The sequence below is a fragment of the Cottoperca gobio genome, chromosome 10 (assembly GCF_900634415.1).
Source record: "Cottoperca gobio chromosome 10, fCotGob3.1, whole genome shotgun sequence".
Taxonomy (NCBI): Eukaryota; Metazoa; Chordata; class Actinopteri; order Perciformes; family Bovichtidae; genus Cottoperca; species Cottoperca gobio.
Window position 1 is genome coordinate 7,746,104 of NC_041364.1, and position 21,565 is coordinate 7,767,668.

At 42.9% G+C, this 21,565-nt stretch overlaps 1 protein-coding gene across 1 annotated transcript in view; it reads left to right on the top strand.

Annotated features, from left to right (window-relative positions):
* diaph2 (diaphanous-related formin 2) overlaps positions 1 to 21,304 on the top strand; it is a 351,346-nt gene extending 330,042 nt beyond the window's left edge. Inside the window, exon 34 of the mRNA XM_029442178.1 lies at positions 17,402 to 21,304. Coding sequence (XP_029298038.1) covers positions 17,402 to 17,466 — 65 coding nt within the window. The 3' untranslated portion in view covers positions 17,467 to 21,304. The remainder of the gene's footprint in view (positions 1 to 17,401) is intronic.
* Positions 21,305 to 21,565: the final 261 nt, after the last annotated feature.

Here is a 21,565-nt window from a genome sequence, read left to right on the forward strand (position 1 = left end):
TTTGTTATGTTGCCACAAAGAAAACCACTGGGTGCTGGAGTGGCTGATATCAGGAGCATATCATCGCCATGGAATGAGTGCACTGTTGATAGTGTTAGCAGAGTCTAAATTACTGCTCTCTAAGGTACTGGATGCTTTACCATCATTAGCACGGCCATTACATAGATTGGTGAAGGAAGGGTGCTGAGGCCCTGGCAGGAGACCAGCCGAGTGTTCCTCAGGCTGGCAGGGTCATTCAGGAAGTGGAGTCTGCTTCCGCCACACAAACACCATCCTCCCACTATGTCTCCATTGAGACCTGGCTGCAGCCTGCAGGAAAGCCGGAGATTAGGTGTGTGTGTCTGTGGCCATGGACTCTTACTATCATTGTGAGGACCAAATATCCTCATGGTGATAAAGAGTAGTTTAAGTTCATGTGGGTTATTTCTGGAGAAGAGGCTAGGTTAAGAGCTATCAGAATTTTTAAGTTGGGGTATTGTATACGTAAGATTTGACTCCAAAAATGTAACTTTGGTCCTCACAGAAATAGAACAAATGTGTGTGTGTTTGTGAGGGAGGAAGGGAGTGAAGGGGTAGGCCGGAGTTATTAGTCCAAACTCTCGCCTAGGGCGCCAAATGCCAGGCCTGGAGGCAGTAAGCAATCATTCTAGTTAGACTGCTGCCACTTCTATCAAGTAACTCAACCTTTCATGAAAGAATAGTGATCCACTCTTGGTGTTGCCTTCTGTTACACAACCAGACACTCGGTGGTAATGTGACCTCTGTCTTGGATACCGGAGGTAAAGGCTGTGTTAATTGACGCTGTGTTCCACCCACCACAGCCTGGATGACATTTCACTGAAGCTCAGCAGTTATGAGTTATGACTTTAAGTAGATGTGTTTGTGTGCTTAAGAGCAAAGAAATATATAATAAGTAATGGCTCTGTATTTAGTCGATTACAGAGTGGATATGGGAGTGAGCCAGCACAAATCCATGCAAAGCTACATCGAGAAGAGGGGTTGGAGTGGAGAGAGTTCATCTTGCCAATAACCTGACATTTTCCACCAGCAACAATGCTGGCTTAATTCGACTCTGAAGAACATCTGGTGCTAATTGGACATAGTTGTTCTTTAGCATCATTACATGAGTAATAGGCCTTCTATGTATACCTCTCTCCAGTGTGATAATGGCATTGAGCCCATTGACGTTATTTCCGTGCGATTAATGTACTGCAATGTGGATTGACATTTGAAGTACTGTACATGACAAGAATAGCCAGGAAAGGAATCTGAGTGATTGTTTGTACACATGTATACATAAGTACACGCACTTGACTTTGTCTGTGTCCATATCTATGTGTGTTCATGTGCATGTGGTACCTGGGTGTGTGTCGTCGGGGGCCACCGAGGAGGAGCATGTTAACCAGAGGAGCAGCCGGTCCACCAGATGTTCCTATTCCCACCAGGCTTGTCACAAGTGTACCTTTACTTCTCTCCCTGCAGTACACACAGACACGCACATACACAGGATGTCTTCACCTGACTATACGTGGCACATGCACAGCAACACGGAATGAAAAGTGTCTTTATGCTGTTGAAACTGTAGATTTGCATACAGGCCTCAATGATAAATTGAAAATGATCAATTTTTTCTTTCCACCACCAGTATCTTAGATTGTGTCCTTAGAAAATCTAAAGCTTGTCTTCACAGCACACCACACAGAAGCATTCTTCATATATTTGCGGTATGTGAACGAATGCATCATGTTTTCAAGAAACAGAAAGAGACAATCAATGCCAATTCCCAGTGCCATTTCCCAAAACCACTGGTTTATTTGCTCCTCTGCCCTTGGTGTAGTGGGCTCATGCTCATCTTCATATACCATGGTTGGGTGCCTTTCATGGTGCCATGAGCCTAGGTAGAGGATGTGGCCATTTGGAAATGTCATGAGAAAGGTCAGGACCATCACTGCGGCCCAGTTCAACAGGCTGATTTATGAGGTTCTATCATGAAATATGGTACGGGGCTAGTAGAACAAGCGGGCCCCTATAGGCACCCCAAAGGTCACCTAACTTAATTTCAATTAGGCCTCGGGGAGGCCAGGAAAATATGTCACTGTCGGAAAGAGTGCTGAGGAAATGGATTTACTTGTAATGACATGGTGTTTATGGGGATTAAGATAAGACTAATCAGTTGAAGAAGGTGTCTACGTTAGTACAGTACTGCCTGAGGAGTTTAGGAGAGAGATGCCAAACCAAATAATAATTTGACTGAATTCCACACAGTGGCACAAATGGTGTCTATTGTTTATTATTTACAGAGGGAGAAAAATGCAAGTCTCAGTGCTTCCTCCACTCTCTATCAATCACACTGAATTGTGCCTGTACTGAATCCCATCAATTACTGCTTTCTGTTTGACACATGGAACACCAATTCTGATTAGCCAACAATTCTCTGGAAATAGCAGCATTGTAAAAAAAAGAAGCGACTTGACATTTTAAATATTTAAGTCAAAGTTTACCACCAAACCCAACTCCATTCAACCCACCTCCCCGTCACTACAGTACATATGTGTCAAAATTACCCCCACGCAAAACGCTTCGAAATGAGTCACACATTGCCAGCAAATGATTTCCTGCTCAGGGAGAATAACACGGTCCCCACTTTGCCTTGATTAAGGCTCTTTTTTCATCTCCTCTTTGTTTGTCTAGTAGCTGCTCTTTTGGAATCCCTATTGATAGCTGTCTGACATTAAGTAGCCCAGAAAGTAGTGTGGTGTGCAGTTTGTGGTCGTACACCTTCTGAATGTGTTAGAAAGTATGCCATTTTATGCATATTTAATAGGTAATTGTTTGTGTGTGCAATTCGTCTGAATCAGTCTTGTGTCTTCATATATGTCAGTGAGTTACCAGGTGTGTGTGTGTGTGTGTGTGTGTGTGTGTAGCTCTGTCTGTCTGTGTTTGGTGCACGTCTGTTTCTGTGTAGGCATGTGTTTGTGTGTCTTGCGAGGGTGATGTGGCATGGAGGTCACTTCTGTCAGATCCAACGTCCAGGCCCATGCTGTGATGTGAAGGGCACTGTCAAGAGACAACCACGAGGCAGCACAGGTACAGCTGGCCTTAGTGCTCTTTTGCCTCTGTGGCTCAAACACACACACACACACACACACACACACACACACACACGCAGGGACAAACAGGAAAACCATCTATGCTTCGTATCAACTGGCACACAGTGGTGGGAAAGCCCTCCCAGGGAGAGCACTCTAAGATTGTAGAGTCTCTTCAAAACAAACGCAACCGACCACTAGTTGACTATGTGTTTGCTGGTGGCTAGCTACGTGACACTTTGTTGAAATGGGAGGATAGAAGAGAATACAGAACATGTTTAGAGCCACGTAGGGCACTGTGGAAGGGTAAAGGTTAAAAAACAACAATAACCTGTGGGTGGATAAGAATTTTAGATAGAAGATGGATACAGCAAGTTTGAACGGATGACCTCTTTCGAGTCCAGTCGTATTTTTAAGACTTGAAAATCTGCCAAAAAGAATATGTTGATAATGTAAAACAAAAGTTGGTCTGCTGTCAGTCCCTGAGTGGAATAAGGAGCAGCATAACGCCCACCCTCCGGTTCCCCCTCAGGTTAACACTTTTAGCTCTGTCAGCACGGTTGTCGTCGGTCGGGCTGTTAGCACTGCTAGCCGCTGGCTCAGCCATCCCCATGTCGAGAGCCATGTGGAGCAATCCCAGCCGACACTCTGTATCATGGAATCAAGAACATTGGTGACAATTGTGCTTCTTTTTTGATCGGTAGACTGCACAAGAATCCAAACATACTTCATGATAGAAATGACTGGAAAGTACAGATACACACAATAAAGTCCCAATTACCTCACATCAGCACTCAGTTTATTTAAGCACTGGATTCATTTCCTTTAAAAAACATAAAAACTCTACTTCTCTATCTTAATTCAGAATCTCACTGAAAATCTTTCCAATTTCTTCAGAAGTAAATGATATAGTCAAAGTTCAATCCGCTTGATTAAGTGTGTGAGAGGTAAGCATTAGCAAAGTCATAGAAAGATTCAGTGGAGCAGAGGAGGAAGAGTGATCAGTAAAAGCAGCAGGCGTATAATACAGGTACAGCCATGGCAGAATATATAACACGCTCGTGTCCTCATGGACATGCTGATGTCGGTCTTGATAGAATTTGAGATAGTATGTAGGCGAGTCTTTTAGTTCTGAAATGTTGATCTTTTGACCTTTTAGAAGTTTGCAGTGAAAACATTCCTGTGAAATGTTTGTGACTTGTTTGTTAGTCCTCACATGAAAAACACCCAGAAGCCTTGAACTGGACCCAAAAGTTAGTAAAGGGTTAACGGCAGCAGAACGAGTGTGCATGTGTCATGGCGTGTGTCAACAAAACTATCTCTCCTTTCACGTTTCTGTCAGTCTGTGTCTGTGGATGTTCTCAGGCTGTACCCCTCCAGTGTACACTATGTCCACGCTGCGGGAGAGCAGCTCTGAAACTTTAATGCTAATTGATCCCAGTGAAGAAGTGTGGACACAGGTGTGTTGCCGCAGGCCCTGGCTCTGACATGGATGCCAAGGGATTCTGGGTAACCGAGGGGCTTATAAGGGCCCGAGCAGAAAGTGCCACTAGCTGGGGCAAAAGTGACCCAGTTCTTTTCTAATCAGCACAGGTTTGATGTTCAATGTTAGTGTGTGTGTGTGTGTGTGTGTGTGTGTGTGTGTGTGTGTGTGTGTGTGTGTGTGTGTGTCTGTGTCTGTGTCTGTGGCTGTGTGTGTGTGCACATCAGGCAGAGAGAGAGAAAAAGTATAATGGGCTTTTTCAGCCAAATAGTACCAGAAAGTAAAGGGCCCCAGGAACTAAATCTGAAACTAAAAGTTAATGCAGTGCATCCATGTCAGCATTTCAATTTTAACTCAAGAACAATAAATATTAAGCTCATTAGACTATTAGAATCTAAAACAACCACTTGGTTTGACATATCCTTTTGCAAATGTCGAGACAAGAACCACAACTGGGTGGTTTGTTTGACCGAAATGCAATTCCTTGAAAAGTTGAGCTACTATGGGACCATGAGACATGATATACGATAATGCTCCTGTGTGTGTGTGTGTGTGTGTGTTTGAGTCGTGTACTATATGCGTGTTAGTTTTTGAACGAGTATAACGAGATAATTGTGAGCCTTTGAGCCCCAGGAAAACCCACAATTAAATCAAACTCAAGCTGCTGTGTAACTCCCAGATTTCCGCTCTAAGTTTGCAGATTGTGTGGGTGTGGGTGGGCGGTCGCATGTATCTGCGCACGCATGTGTTGGCAGGATAGAAAAGAGACTTAGCGCTGCCAAGACGCAGGTGTGCGGATTAGGTGTGATCCCTTCTCATATTCTCAGTAGTATATCTTATTTGATGGCTTTTCTGCCATGTAAATCTTATCAAAAACTAGCTAACAATAGCACCACGTTGACAGACGCCCAAGCATCTGGCGAGCCACCGCTCGGAATGTTCAAACTGCTGTGAACAACCTGTCTCCAAGAGAGAAAATAACTGGGAAGAAAAGTCAAGGTGTTTATGTGTGCTTGCGTGTAAGTGTTTGTCCGTGTGTGTAAGAGATGGAAGAGAGAGAGAGAGAGAAAGAAAGGGGAGGAAAGTGCATGTTGATAGCCTCATAAATCATGAAACAGATAGTGCTGTATCTTAACCAGTGTTGAGCCAGGTGATGGCATGATGATGATCTGAATGCGACTCAGCGTCTCCTATTTCAGCTACCTCCATTGACTTTGTTCCCTCTCTCTGCTCAAAGATAGAACGAAGGAGAGAGGAGAGAAATAACTTTGGCCGGTACAGGGCCCATTAAAGTGTGATGAGTGGCCTCAGTGAGGGGCTCTGTGTACAGCACTTTATTCAGGAACAATCACTTATTTATAGGTGTTGGAATTGTGTTGTTTGCTTGTTTTATTGAAAACCTTGTGGGTAAAGTGGCGGCAGGCTGCCTGGCATGTGAGCGTCACATCTCTGGAGGGCATCCCTGCAGAAAAATCTTCCTCCTTGATGAATAAGTGAAGGGGACAGATACATTTTTCATTCACACAGAATCCATTGTCGCCTGAGAGATGTCTGGTCTGTGGGTATGTGTAGTCAACCTGCAGGCGGTTCAAAGAAAACATAACCTCCCTCAGACAATAGCACACGTAACAAACGTACGTATCAGCACATAATGTATATTCTCCAAATCACACATAAAATGCAGAAACACACATACTCCATTTGAGATGTGGACGCCGCGGAGCTCTGACAGACAGTGACTGTCAGAAGTTGTTAAGGAAGATAGATTAATTAGTGTTTACTCTGCCACATGACGGCAAGTGAGGTTATCAGTCAAGGCACAGACGCGTCAACAACCTTGTTTAGAAAGGTGGATAAATTGCTGTTTTTCTCTGAAAGCTTCTTTTTTTAAGTCTAAAAATGAAACGATTTTTAAATAAGTAAATGTTAAAGTTACAAGAAGAGACTGTGTGTGTGTATATATATATATATATATGCTCTGTGTCTACCACATCTACTTTAAGTCTTGTACACAGAAACTCACGTTGACAGTCACATGGGCAATGCACAAGCAAAAACATGAAGGTAGCAAAGTGTAGCCCATCACAGGGAGGGTTGTGGTGTTTTGTGTACATGAGGGAGCATCTCTCTATATGAATGATTTATTTTAAAAGAGAAAGTGAAGTCTTTCTGGAAGCACACCCATCCTGCGCCCTCCCCCCATCCCCCCCCCCCCCCCCCCATGTGAACAGAAGGGAGCATCTTCACATGGCCAAATGGGTCTGATGGTGATGGCGTGGAGGAGAGAGCAAGGCTGCTCTCTTGCAAAGCCTTCTATGATCTCCACCACTCTCACTGCACGCTGGGACACATCAAAAAGGGAATTAATAAATAAATAACACACAACACCATGTTTTATTAACTTGTGGAAGGCATCGGTGGGGGGGGGGGGGTAGGTCCTAGAGCATCCTGAGGTTGGACGGCTGCTGGGATTGTTGCTGGAAAACTTGCAGCAGCTGCCGAACAAGTTGCAGATTGTTTGAGGAAGTGTTTGTTAAACTTGGCCAGCAATGACACAATGATATCGTAGAAGGCCTCCACTGTATCTCTGACTGATCTTAATGTGATGGAGTCACTGTGACTAGATGATATGATGATCCGTGTGTGTTACAGTACAGCATGTTACTGAGAAGCAGTTTCAGAAATGGTTATTTATTAATGCGATATGCACAACAGTAACTCCCGGCTGCTGCTGCTGCTGCTGCTGCTGCTGCTGCTGCTGCTGCTGCTGCTGCTGCTGTACCGGTGTGTTTAAACTGTATGCATGTACCGGTGTGTTTAAACTGTATGCATGTACACTGTTCATTCATTCTGTGGTTTGAAAACTCTGTTTTTCACAGAAGACTGCAGCTAACAGTTATTTTCACTATTGATGAATCTGCTCATTTCTTCTTCTTTTCTCTCCACATAACTGATGAATTATTTGGTTTATAAAATGTCAAAATTAAATGTTCCAAGAGCCCAAACTGATATATTAGAATTGCTCATTTTGTCAGAGCAAAAAACTAAATCCAACACAGTCCAGATATTCAATTTGCAATTATACAAAACAGAGAGAAGCAGCACATCTGCACATGTGAGATGCTGGAACCATCAAATGTTCCTCCACGTGTTCGCTCAACAAACGACTTGAATGATTTGATTTTCAAAATTGTTGACGATTAATTTCTCCATCTTCTAACTTCAGAGCAATAGAAAAGGAAGAATAATGTGTGTTTTTTTTAAAAAGAGCGATGGAGCGTGGACTTTGATTGACACATGTAGTGCGCACTCTTCGTCAAACAACCGCATCTGGTTTGCGTTACCTTCACCTGCTCTGTGCTTTGACAGAAACACTATTCCTAGAGATGGGGCTTTAGCTATATTTTTGTTTAGAGTAAGAGAGTTGTACTGCTTTCTTTACATGGCACAAACAGATGTTTGTTTCCATAACCCCCTTCTTGGGAGTGAAAGGATGTTTTTATAACCCGGCTAACTTTTATAAGTATTAATACTGCCAGCATGATGCGGAGATTCAACTTGTCAGGTAATATCTACACATCGCAGGAGGATTACTGTGTGTGTGTGTGTGTGAGTGTGTGTGTGTGTGTGTGTGTGTGTGTGTGTGTGTGTGTGTGTGTGTGTGTGTGACTGTGTTCACTTAGACTTAGGAAATGTGTTTGTGTATGTCCGTGTGTAATTGTGCGCTTGTGCTGCCAAACTTATTTGTGTTTTCTGTGAGTGTGTGTGAGCATTATGCACCTGTGAGTGTGTGTGTGTGTGTGTGTGTGTGTGTGTGTGTGTGTGTGTGTGTGTGTCATCTTGAGCACATTGTGAAGGTGTCATTGTGCAGCCGAGGCCCTGTAAGCTGTCAGACGGTGAGAGATGCTGCACCTCTAAAGGGCATGCTTTCTGGGCCTTTCCTGTCTATTATAAGCCCTGCAACACTCATCAAGGCTGTTGAAGTGCACCCCCATGTCCCTCAAGCAGCCACAGAGAAAAGCCACCTTTCTAACTAGGAGAGCCTTTGCCTCTAAACTTCACATACCCTTGTCTTCCATTGTGACATGATAAACGCAAGCGGCAGTAATGAGGCGTCGGGTTGTCAGGGCATCCATTTTGTTTTTCTCAAATCTGAGTAGAAGCAAACAACCCTTCCCTTTCTCCATTTTGAATCTCCTATAGACTCAATGCTCTCTAAGCTACAGCTCCTTGCCAGTACCAGAGGTTTAAAAAAAACCTCACGGCATCCTCACACCGCCCGATCGTTCACACACACACACACACACACACACACACACACACACGCTCATTTAGACCACCACCCACTCTGAACTCCTGCGCTGGGGGTCAGGATTGATAGGAAAAAGATACATCGCACAAAAGGCCTTTTTGACACGATGACACCGAAAGTGCTAGCGCTACCGCTAAGATAGACTGCACTGAGCCAGCTAGCCAAAGATTGAGATGTGTCGCTATCTCTGCATCTGTAACAGTCGAGCCTGGTGTCGTCAGACGCAGATCGCTTGATACCAGCCACATGAAATCTGCAGTTTGCCAGGCAAATAGAATAAAACAATCTATCGATCTTGCCCCACCTCCCCGTGTATCAACACAATCCATCTGTGTTCATCAGACTATCTGGCTTTCTATCTTTTGTTGTCTGCAGGCGGGCATTCTTTTCTTTTCTTCTCTTCTCTTTTCTTCCTTCCTCCTCCCACATTTGTTTTGTGATCCATCAGCCTATTTACCTTATCATGCTGCCAAACCATCCATTTACGCTCCCATCTGTCTGTCAAACTATATCTTAGCTTCCATTTGTCTAACTATCTCTCTGTTTACTTGTTCACCTGTCAATCATGTGGCTAGCCTTGGCTGCCGCAGGTTCCAGCCGCCCGTCTGGCTGATGCCGTCTCTGACCTCGTCGGCTCAGAAGACCGTTGGCTAGAATAATTAGATTCCTATCGCTTAATCTGAAGTTTTACACTGTATTAACTACAGCACAATGTAATTATAGTAATAGAGTTGTATCAGTTTCGGCGTGGACAGGAGTTATAAATATTTTCTGGCAGAAGGTTGACATGTTTTGACAAATGTGGATTTGACGTAAATGGGTTTTTAGTCAAGATATAAAATATGAAAAATGTTAGACTGTACATTTCTTTGCAGAACATTATCTGTGATCTAGATAGCTCCCTCTACAGAATCCAAATGGAAGCAGGTCACTGCTTTGGCTCGGTCCAGTTCAGATCAAGCCTCAGTGGAGCGAGCCAGACACTGATGTCCATGTAGTCGGGGGGTCTGGTCCCCCACAGAGGCCCAATCAGTCTTATAGGGTCAGTGACTGGCCCCCCTAGGCACCAGAGTGCCTTGGACTGATGGATTACTGTTTCTGCTGGCTCGGGCCTGTGAAACGCAGCCCTCTGCTACAGGCCCCATCTGTGCTCTCCATGGCTCCTGCATGCCTTGTGGTCAAAGTGTCAGGCTGCTGGTGGAGCCCCAAATCAAACGCTTCAGTCTAGTGACACCGCATGCATAATGTGGACCTGACGAAAGGAACAATTAAAACGACATGATGACTTGATTAATTGATTGAGAAGAAATATGCAACCGTTTTGATAACTAATTAATAGTTTGTCATTTTTTAAGCTTCCAGGTGGTCACATGTGAGAATGTGATGCTTCCCCTCGTCTTACAATATTGTAAATTGAATATTTTGGGGGGTTTTTGATTGTTGTTTGGACAAAACAAGAACATTTGCTGATGTCACCTTGGACTCTAAGACATTGTGACGGGACCTGTGCACAGTTTCCTGGTGCTTTTATATACTAAACAATGAATCTATTCATTTAAAAAGTATTTTACAGATTCTTTTATTTAGAAAAGAACTGCTAGTTGCAGCTCTAGAGTTGTTTAAATGTAGTGGTGATGCTCCTGCTCTCTGTACGGCACATAATGTACCGCACATCCTAATACCACTCGACTTCTAAGCTACACTGTATACTTAAGTGTTGCGCCAAAGTAAGGAGATAATGTCAAAGTGAAACGTAAACTCAAACAGCCGGCAGTGCTTAGCACTTTCAGGAATTTACTCTCGAGGATATTTGTTTTTCCTTCATGGTTATACTTAGGTTTAAGCTTGCCTTCTGAAACTTGACTGCTGAGAGGACAATCATGAATGGGAGTTTTGCCTCAGGCACTGATCGATCGCAAAAGTGTTTTCATATAACTGTTCATTTGGACTGTGTGTGCCTCCGCTGCATCCCAGAATGCAAAGAGGCATTGTTCCGTGACTGAGGAATCGGGTCTAGCAGAGATATTTTAAGGAAGAATTCTGAACCTGAGGGGCCCGGTGAGGAATCTGTGCTACCGGTAGTCTGTCAGGCTTGTTGTTTTCAATCAAAAACCCAACAAACGTTAGCCGAGTCTCAAAGAGAATGATGGATTTCTTTTTGGAGATTACCACACGCATAGATTCATGCAGAGCTTAAAGTGCATATAGTACACACAGGTTCTTACCTGCACACACACACACACACACACACACACACACGCAAAACCTCTTTTCTTCTCCCCTGATGTGATGTCCTTGGTAGAGACCTGTCAAAGCTTACCCACTGAGAAGATAGACTAGTGCTTTCCATCCCTCGCATTTGTACACGAACATGTGCAGCGATTTCCCACTCTCCTGAAACATATTATGTGCCGAGCAGTAAAGAGACATTGCTCTCGGACCAAACTCTTTTCCGCGGGGTTATTAAGTGGTAGTAAGTGAGTGTGTGCACATTATATGCTGTGTACACGTGGCTGCATTTCTGCACAGTTTGTCTTGACAATAAAAGCGACACGAGGGCAGATGGGGCTCGTTGCAATGAGGGAGAAAGAAAACGCTTTTTTCCGCCACGTTTTTGAGCGACGGTGCGCGGCCCAGTTTTTGTCAAAGAGAATCTGGAATTTAAATAGAATCCAGGGATGGGGGATTGCGAGGGGCTGTTAAGAGGGGAAAGAATGGCTGCAGTCACTATCTGGGTCAGTCACCAGTATTGCCAAGCATGCACATCACAGTACCAACTGAGATAGAGTGGTGATAGAAGCGTGGAAAGATTAACCACATCCCTGCGCTGTCAAAACCGATCGCATGTGTTATGACCACCCTGCTCTCGGCGAACCTCTCCTCATTACCGTTTATCTCAACAGAGTGTCACTTAAACTCACTTTTACTCCAAATGGCGTATACAAACTGTCAAGCAGGAACGTGAACTTGTATACACGCATGCCTAATCTGAATACTATGAGATGTAGTGTCCGTTTCAAGTTAGAACTTGTTGTCAGTGTTTAGATTTGCTTTCTGTGCTTCCTGGGCGTCTAGAAATCACAAGTGCTCCTTTTCTTTTGCAGTAAACATTGGCGGTAATGTCAGTAATAAGGGGGGATTAAAAAGAGGAAAGTAGGGGAGGGCAGGAGAACAAAATTGAAAAGGAGAAAATGCGAGACAGTGTGGCGCATAAGGGAGTAAGAAACACAGAGAGTGGGAGAATTTCTGCATCTTGCCTCAGCATGTTTATCCAGGCCTGTCTTAGGCATTCCCTCTGTCGTTGCTGTTCTGATGGCCTCTGCCTGCTATGGCATGCTAAGAAAATCAATACACATCAAGCACCCACGCTCTCAGATCCCCAGACATCTCTACACGCCCCTCCTTCAGGTGATACTTACTAAAGAAAAGAAAAGGCTACAGGTAATAAACAGTTAAACTTGGGAGAGAACAGTTTCTCCAAACCTCCACGGATTTGAATACAATGCAGCCATAAGGCACGTCGTGTTTTGACAATAAGGAGCACAGATGCATCCTTGTGTGTTGGCTCGCTACCTATATCTGTGAGCCGGGAACAGTTGTCTTTGAAAGTAGCATGTTTGCTACCCGGGGAATTTGTGAAAGTCATTCTAGGACGTATAGGAAATCGATAAGTGAAAATGTTGCTGAGGCAGAATGAGAGAAACTGGATATATCAATATAGTAAATTAGATAAAACATAAGATTTAAAGTCAACTCTCCCTAAATTTTTAACACATCAGCTAAAACTGTCCTTTTGTGAGGCAAAGTGTGTGTGTGTGTGTGTGTGTGTGTGTGTGTGTGTGTGTGTGTGTGTGTGTGTGTGTGTGTGTGTGTGTGTGTGTGTGTGTGTAGGTGTGTGTGTGTGTGTGTGTGTGTGTGTGTAGGTGTGTGTGTGTGTGTGTGTGTGTGTGTGTGTTGGGTCACTAATATATAATTAAGATATTATTAATATTATTATTGGGAGGAGGAAGGAAGAAATTAATTCATAATTAATTTAAACATTTTAAATATATGGAAATTAGATTCAAATATGTTTCACAAAATTCATTAAAAAAAACATGTTCATTGCAAATATTACACTATATATATATATAACTTCTTATTTGCTTGTTTGTGGGTTTTTTTTCCTAATTAGAGAAACATAATCATATATTTCGTCAACGTTTTTGTTACGAAAAACCTTAGTTTTTTTAAGAACCTACATATCTTTCTATAAATAAATAAAAAACAATGAGCCTAACCTACATATAAGCCTACAGAAAGCAATAATCTTCTAACATGCTTTGGTTTGTAGACATTTCAGCTGCTTGGTATAAATCAATGAGTGACTTGTAACATCAGATAGAAAAGGGTCACTGACACTCTTTCTTCTCCATCCCCATCGTCCTTCCCTCCAGCTCTCCACAACTGAAGTCACCTTTTCTTTTCAGTTGCAATATTCTCTCCCTCCCCCGCTCCTTGTTTGGGGTGATTACTCTTACCGGTGAACGAGGGGCTGTGTTTGCCACGACTGTAGTTTTGCGATACCCGGCCCATAACTTTCAGTAGGAAGAAATAGCTTCTCTCCCTCTGCATCCCATTTATACCCCGTATCTTGTTTCTGTGTAGGGAGTTCCATTACTCTGTAGCTTGGAGGCTGGAAGAGGGGAAGAGGGGAAGGGTAGGGGGGTGCAGAAGATGAAAAGAGGTGATAGAAGGTTGCGGCTGTTGCTAGTGCTGCAGACGCTCTACCCTTCGACAGCGAAGCAAACACAACATGTTGTTGCGCAGCGAGAAGAGATTTAATCACCTTTTATTACGTTTTATCTCATCAAAATATAAAGTGCAAAAAAAGCCACTGAGAGAGAATTAGACAAAGGGAGTGACGTGTCTGAGAAATTAAAATGTGTTTAGCTTTAAAAGACTGCGGATGCATGCTTCGCAAATATATTCTAAAATAGATGCAGCTGCAGTCATGCCTTATAATGCATCCTGTTTGCCTTCTGCAGCTATTTACACACATGACGGGTGATTATGTGAGCCTGACCTTGTTACTGCGGCCTTGATGAATGTGAGTACCATGTTTAGATGTTGACCCAGGATCTGATGCTACCCAGACGCTATTTAACTAGCGTAGTGTAATCCTGTTTATACTGGCCACTGAGAGGCAATGCTTCAAAGTATCCCGAGCAGAAAGGGTTTGATAGATGACTGGCAGCTTTTCCTTCTTTTGCGGATCATAAAGCCACATCATGATGTAATTCCGCGTAATCAGCCAAATATGACAGTAACACAAAAGTCATTATGATATTTAATCTCTTTTGGGGAATCCACTGGGGAAACTGCGGCTCTATCATAACATGAAATGACATGTCACTGGGGTCTCCAAACAGTCAGGAGAAGGTTGGAGTTGACTGCGCCGGCTTAAGGCCTCTGCTTAGCTGTTTAGTAATCTTGGCGTCCTCTCCTCCTCCTATTACCCTTGTCTTATTCAGAGCCTCTCCCTCGTGGCAGAGATCATCATGATATACATGCAAGGATATGCGTGTGTGTTAGAAACAGAGGGGGAGTGTGTGTGTGTGACTTCCTCAAAGCAGTGCATTGAGCCCTTTTTATGCGCTTGAACATTTAAGCAAAAATGGATTTCCTTCTGTGTGTGTGTGTGTGTGTGTGTGTGAGAGAGAAAGAGATAGTTTGAGTGTGTGTCAGTGACTTCCCTCTCCATCTGCCCACCCTCACTGAAATCCTCAGTGCATTTAGTAACATTTTGAGAAACGGTGCCAGCATTTAATTAAGCTCTAGTATGCCAACATCTCCCTGCTGTAACATGGATTACCTGTTCTTCTTTTGTCAATTTCTTCTTCTGTTCTTGTGCTCCTCTGTGTCGCGCCTACTGTAACTCGGAAAGATGTTGCCGCTGGGAAAAGCAGGTAAAGAAGCCATCAAAACCGCTGCGAGTAGAAAGAGTTGCAATCAGTGCTCCAAATAACCGTAGAGTTAGTCTTTTGTGTGGATCTCTCCTCCTATCCCCCAGTCTCACTTTGTTTCCCTGTGTGTGTGTGTGTGTGTGTGTGTGTGTGTGTGTGTGTGTGTGTGTGTGTGTGTGTGTGTGTGTGTGTGTGTGTGTGCTTGAAGCGTTCAATTCAGCTGAGGCTAGTAGTAATGTTTCTCTCCCAGTAGAAATAGCTGCTGTTTGTTCAATTGTTGTGATAGATTGATGTGGGGTGGGAAAATATGGGCTTTTATGCACCTGAAGATAGGAACAGAAAAGTCTTTATGAGAAGCCAATAGCTCTCCGCTCAAGGATCCTCTGATGGGAGATGCATTTTGCTGGTAGTTGTTCTCCTGTTTTTGTGAACTCTTTGACGAAAGATTCTCCATGTATTTAGGCAACCCCCCCCCCCCCCCCCGCCAAAAGGGCACTTTTCATTCGTCATTGTACATGTTTCTGAAGGGTTTCAACAAGTGGTCACACTAATGGTCTGCATTGTTTACAGTTTACACAGCACACACACACACACACACAAATGGCTGCCTCTTCAAGTATCAAAGCCGACAACAACTGCGTGCGCTTGTCAAATGCACAGTTGTCACGCACGTATCCCTTCTACTTTGAATCAACATCAAGGTCAACTATAAGTAACCTGCGTTGGTGCAGAGAGCTGATGGCGAAATGTAGCCTGGTTAGGGTTTACTGTAATCAAATCACTTGATACAAACCACAGAGTGTTTCAATGGGAAGGAAAAAGTGATCTGAAAGGTTTAATGGTGCGGTTTCTGTATTAATGTGTGTTTATGTAGTGGACAAAACAGTGTTAGTGCTGCCCATTTTCAAACCCCTGTAGTTGTCATTTGTATATATCTGTTAGTGGATTGTTCCCGTCTTTATTTTGATATTTTTTACTCCCAATTAATTTATGTCTGTTTCTTTTATGCTTTTTCTCTTTGATCCTTTCAGCTTGTACATCCTTTTTACAGTAATAGATGTAGCACGAGATGACCCCGCATTAGAGACACAGAGTCTGTATTCTCCCAGCTCTCTTTTTCATGCTCCTCTGATGGACTGAGGGTTGAAGGAGACTGCTTGCCCAGAAATGAGGTTACAGCAATTGGGCTTGCAAATGATTGGCAGGGACGGATAGTGCTTGATCTACTTTTTTAGGTTTTTTTTTTTCCCAAAGCTGTCCCCGTTCTTTTTTTGTGTAATATGAATCTTTGTTTTGAAAGGAATGAGGTTGTATAAGTCCTGTTTACAGAAAGCGAGTGCACAGAGAAGTAGCGATGATGTTTTTGGACACGCTGGCGGAACAGAGATCACCTACTGCATATTAATGTATGTTAAACTGAAAGAAGCAGCGAATACAGAACCTCTCATAGCTTTTTTGTTGTTGTTGTTGGGAAACATCTCGATCTGTCTTCCTTTCGCTCTTTCACTTCCTTCCCTCCTTTTCTTTCTCCCTCTCTCCTCCTGTGCACCATCTGCATGATGCTTTGTATCCAATCTGAAGGAGTGCTCTCTGTTCTCCACTGTGATGGTGGGAGTGTGTGTGTGTGTGTCTTTGTGTACATGTTTGTGTATGTGTTCCTAGCCATCACGGTCACTCTCAGCTCATTACCTGACATGATGGATGGAGCGAGTGCCATTAAATAACGCCCAGCCCGGGACGCCTGGCACCCTACAGCTGGCACTGAGTAATGGGCATAGTGGTGGCGGCACGCTTAAAAAACACCAGGGAGTCATGTGTGGGTGCGCCTGCAGTCATCTCCATGGCTATGCTTCCTGGTTCTGTCCAGCCCCACCTGCCACCTGGCTGCCCGGCGGATGCCATGGGCATTTCTGGGCAGACATGATTGGATTGCATGGGAGGCAGTGTTTGTATGACTCTGTCATGGAACTGGCAACTGAGAAAAGCCAGAGTGCTTTTTGACCACACAAGCCGCAGTGGAACATTAACTCTCACAAATCACCAGCAGCCACTTTAAACTTTTATTTCTCACTTGTCGTTTAATTCTACCTGCTTTTTGTTTGTTTCTTTAAATCAAAAGGTTTAGCGAACATGTTTAATTTCACAAAGAATCTTTCTTGTTATAGTCTTGTTACTCTTGTGCCCCGACCTGTTTAGCTGTTTGTGTTTGTGCCTGCCTGTTTGTATTTACTGCGTCTCCTGTGCATATGCCACTTCTACGAGGAGTTGAGGGCCTCTTGAGTGAAAACCTGCATCAGGAGCTGAATGGAGTTACTATGACACCAGACACAAGCCCCTCAACTCCAGCAGCTTCTTCTGTTTCTCCGTCCTCCCCTGCTGCTCTGCTCTTAATCAGCCGTATTTGCTTCATGTTGTTTCTTCTCTCCTCCTCCATCTCCTTTCTCTGCCTCCCTTAGTTTCTCTATACATTCTTTCATTTCAGTTGAGCTCCTGCGCGTCAGTATGGATCAATGTAACAACACGTTCTTGTTCTTTCTCAGTCTCATTCTTTGTTTGCTTTCTTCCTGAACAGACAACCGACGCGCAGTCCTGGAAAGGTCTCGTTCACGCCACAACGCAAATCACCAAGCTCGCTGATCGCCCACGCCTACCACAAGACGCTAGATAAGTGCCAAAGAGGCCTGCGAGTTGGAGACCTGGAAGACATCTAAATGAGGGACGGAGACTAACCTCGCTGTAGCGCACACACACACACACACACACACACACACACACACACAGGAACTAAAAATCTGAAGAATCCACACAGAACTTGAGCATCTTCCGTACATCACACACACACACACACACACACACACACACACACACACACACACATTTTATTTTCAAGCTGTTCATCTGATGCCTTACATATTTATTCAACACTTTCTCATCACCCTAAATGTGCGTGTCCACTCTGGATGGTTTTGATTCATAAAATGAAGATATTTTTTTTTTGCTGCTGCTGCTGTTTTTAAAGACATGTTTTATTTGCAAGTCTCAGACTTCTCTTTTTATTTTTAATACAGTTTTGCCGTCAGACATGCAGTGTTTGTGAAACAGGCAAGACGGACTGCACCATAGTGTACACGTATCAGCTGATAAACACACCACACGGTGCAGAGGGCCAGCTGTCCTCATTCAAAGCAACAAACCTGCAGATGTTCTCCTCAACGATCCTCTGAACTCTTCACAGAAGAGGGAGTGGTTGCTTGAAATGTTGTTGTGTTTCTGTCGATCCTTCCTTCAACCAAGCTGAAGACAGTTTTACTAGTATATGTTTCAAATAGTCCACATGAATCATTTAATTTCATTCCACAGCCCACAAAGCCACAAGAGCTGTCCCCTGTCCGCGGCGATATTTCAGAGCGTGTGATTCATGAATCTCGAAACTGTAATCTCCGTTTTGACAGGATGCATTTTATTTTTAGTTGTGTAATATCTAACCAATGCCTCCGGGTGCTGATCTCTGTCCCAAGGTCGCTTTTGCTGTTAACGTGAGAGACGGACACATTTCTAAATGCATATAACCGCCGAGAGGCGCGAACACGACCCTTTGACCTTTCCTGCTGTAACGCAGGTTGTCAGTGGGGGAAGGTGGATTGTGCAAAAGGTAAAACAACATTTTTTAATATTAATCTTTTTGAATCTGGTTTTTTTTTGCTCTTAAAAAAAGAAAAGTCCAGAAATTCTGTTTTCCCTGTTTTGAAAAAAAAAAATAGATAAATAAAAAGAAGCTCGGTAGGAAACCAAGTTAAACCTAGTGTCATATGGACACATCTGGTTCAACAATATAACACTTGTTACTATTTTAACGGACACGTGTAATCAATAAAAACAGGGTTAAGCGGCTTAAAAAAATCACAGCTGAGATTTGAATGGGTAAATGTATATTGTAGAACAAATGCAAAATGTTTTGAGGATTATATGAACCACAGGATGTATTTTATTCAAACCGACAAAGTTTTCAGCATGGAAAAAGAAACACCTGATGCTCGGTGTTAGTGTACAGAATAGTTCAAACTTTGCTGTAAGCTTTGTTTTTCTGTAAGGACCCACTGTCACACGGTTTCTTCACGTGAACTATTTATTCATATATTCATGCCTAGGGCAGCCCTGTCCCCTCACTACCCTAAACTGTAAGCAGATGCTACTAAAAACAACCATTGAGTCCACATGGAGAGGGGGCACGACCGGAATAATCGACTAAGGGGCACAGAAGACGAAATGATGCTTGTCTTAGCAAGTGAGTCTCCAAAGGCTCTTCAATTCCCCAGCACTAATAGCATAAGTGACCCTTTTTACCATAACACGAGATACTTCACTAATACCATAGCTTTGCTTTAGGCTTTGTGTGTTTGGGCGAGTGTGTGTGTGTGTGTGTGTGTGTGTGTGTGTGTGTGCGTGCCATGCCAGCTCAGTAATCGGACAGCAACCCAGACAAAATAGGATTCAGTGTGCTTGACTTCTGGGCTGAATAGATGGAGATTTTTACATTTAAACAATCTGCCAGTGCCGGTTGTGATGTGTCCGTTTCACGATGCCTCCTCTCTCGGCCCGCACGCTTCTAAAAAATGCAATTTTACACATCATCTCGGCTCAAGGTGCACCCACAATGCACCGAGAAGACTGCATATTTAAGTAGACAATAATTCTCCTGCGAATATATGGTTGGAGCAGTCGCACAGAGAAAGCATAGAGAATGAGGTTTCCGCATAAGGGATTCTGCGTGGATAGGAGTTTCAAGGTGTGTTGCATTCAGCAGGGAGAGAGAAGACTTCCTTGTTTTAATCGCAACTCGCCCTCTGTCATCAACACTACCATGCCTGTGCAGTTTAGGTAAAGTATTGAATATCAGTTCTCCATCAACACCAATGTCTGCTGGGACATGTGGTGTTTTTTCACCTTCTGATTGAATACTGCACACGCCGAAACAACCAGTAGTTTATGGTTGACAATTTGACTGACACTTGATTATTAAATCAAATCAGATTTCTTTCACACGTGCCAACCTTTTTTCTTTTGGTTAAAACTCAGTTCTCCCCATGCAATGATGGAAAATTCCAGTTTTTTTAATTTGTATTTAGTTTTGTATATCAAAGGGAGTACAGGTATCTTTTTTTGTCAAAGTATGAGAAAGATTGTACAGACATAAAAATGAGTTTTTATTTTCATTTTATTTGAACTGTTGTTTAATAAACATTGATTCGATTAAGAACTGCCATTCAAAAGTAGGAGATGTTGATGTGATAGTCATGTGGTATTTCTTATCTAAAACACTCAAAAGGTTTTTTGTAAAATGTAATTTATTTGGAGTTTGAAAAAAAAGATATTTTGTCATGATGCCATTGTGTAGAGCGTAATGAGTTAGCGCTACGGTGTTAGCAGTTGTAGAAGTTTCCCATCATGCATCTTTCCTGCAACAGTCTGAACAACTGATGAAAAACTTTAGGTTTGTTGCTATTGTGGCTGAAAACAGTTAAAATTGCGCCGACAACTTTCGATTATAAGAGAAACTTCTACAATGACAACATTCCTCGACATCCCTGTAAGTGATTGTTGTACCCCTCCCCCTCTCATTCCATCTTTTAGAATAATCAGAATTACGTGTTTCTCTAGAAAATAGCAGGAGTGTTTGGCGTTAAAAGAACCTGTATTGTTCCATAATTTTAGTGTGAAAAACAGGCCTCTATGTGTTTGGGCTAATCATCCCATTGTCTTTTAGCTTGTGACTAACAAACCTGAACCGGTGATATGACTTGTGCTCATGGTAATTGTACGAATGAGGCGGCAGGGGTATGAAGGATTTATCGGAAAAACTGTAAAAAAAAAAAAAAAAAAAAAAAAAGGTGCCATGTTGTTGACGGTGGCAAGCGCTTTAATTAAAATAAAAAGTTTGCGATCTAACTTTACCTCAGAAGATATTCTGCTCATGCAGAGGAAGAGTTGTTTGAGATGTTTGAACACGACGTCGCCACTAACAGAGTGAACTATTTGCAAAGTATTTATTTTGGTAAATAGTTCCACATATCCTGTTCTTTCCTACTTTGTGAGTGCTTACTATTGATTTGAGGGGAAACCAATTGCGGCTGAATGAACAAACAACGCTCATAACTGTTGACAAACCCTGTCTGACCGTGACGTGTAAAGCTGCCATATCCCTGCCTACCCTCCTTGTTGTCATTGAGTATGTTTTATTGTCTTAAGAAACATTTATATTTGTAACATTTTAAGCTTATTTGTATCCTTAAGAACATGAAAAAAATAAAAGTGGTTATGCACACTGTCCTTCCATAGAATATGTAATGGAATATGATACTAAATAATAACCACTTTGTTATATAAACTGATTTCTGAAAGATACTTTGTCCTTTTGTCTTTATGCATTTACTTATTGACATGTCAAAAGTAATAAAATATTTCTTTATCAACCCTTGATACTTTTTGTTTTTGCAGAATGACTTCCTCAGTTTACTTTGTGTCAGATATCTGCCCCCATGCTGATGTGTGGACCGGGATTACAGAGAGCTCCGGGTGTGAAGCACAAGATGAATGAGACAGCTTCTATGTTTAAAAGCAAAACTATGTGGACCTCGGTGCCCCCACTGCTTTATCTTGCACAGTGTCAAAGGCAAAGTGATAATGCTGCCATGTCCAAAGGCAGCTTAGGGAAATGACTACAGTCAGAAAATACATA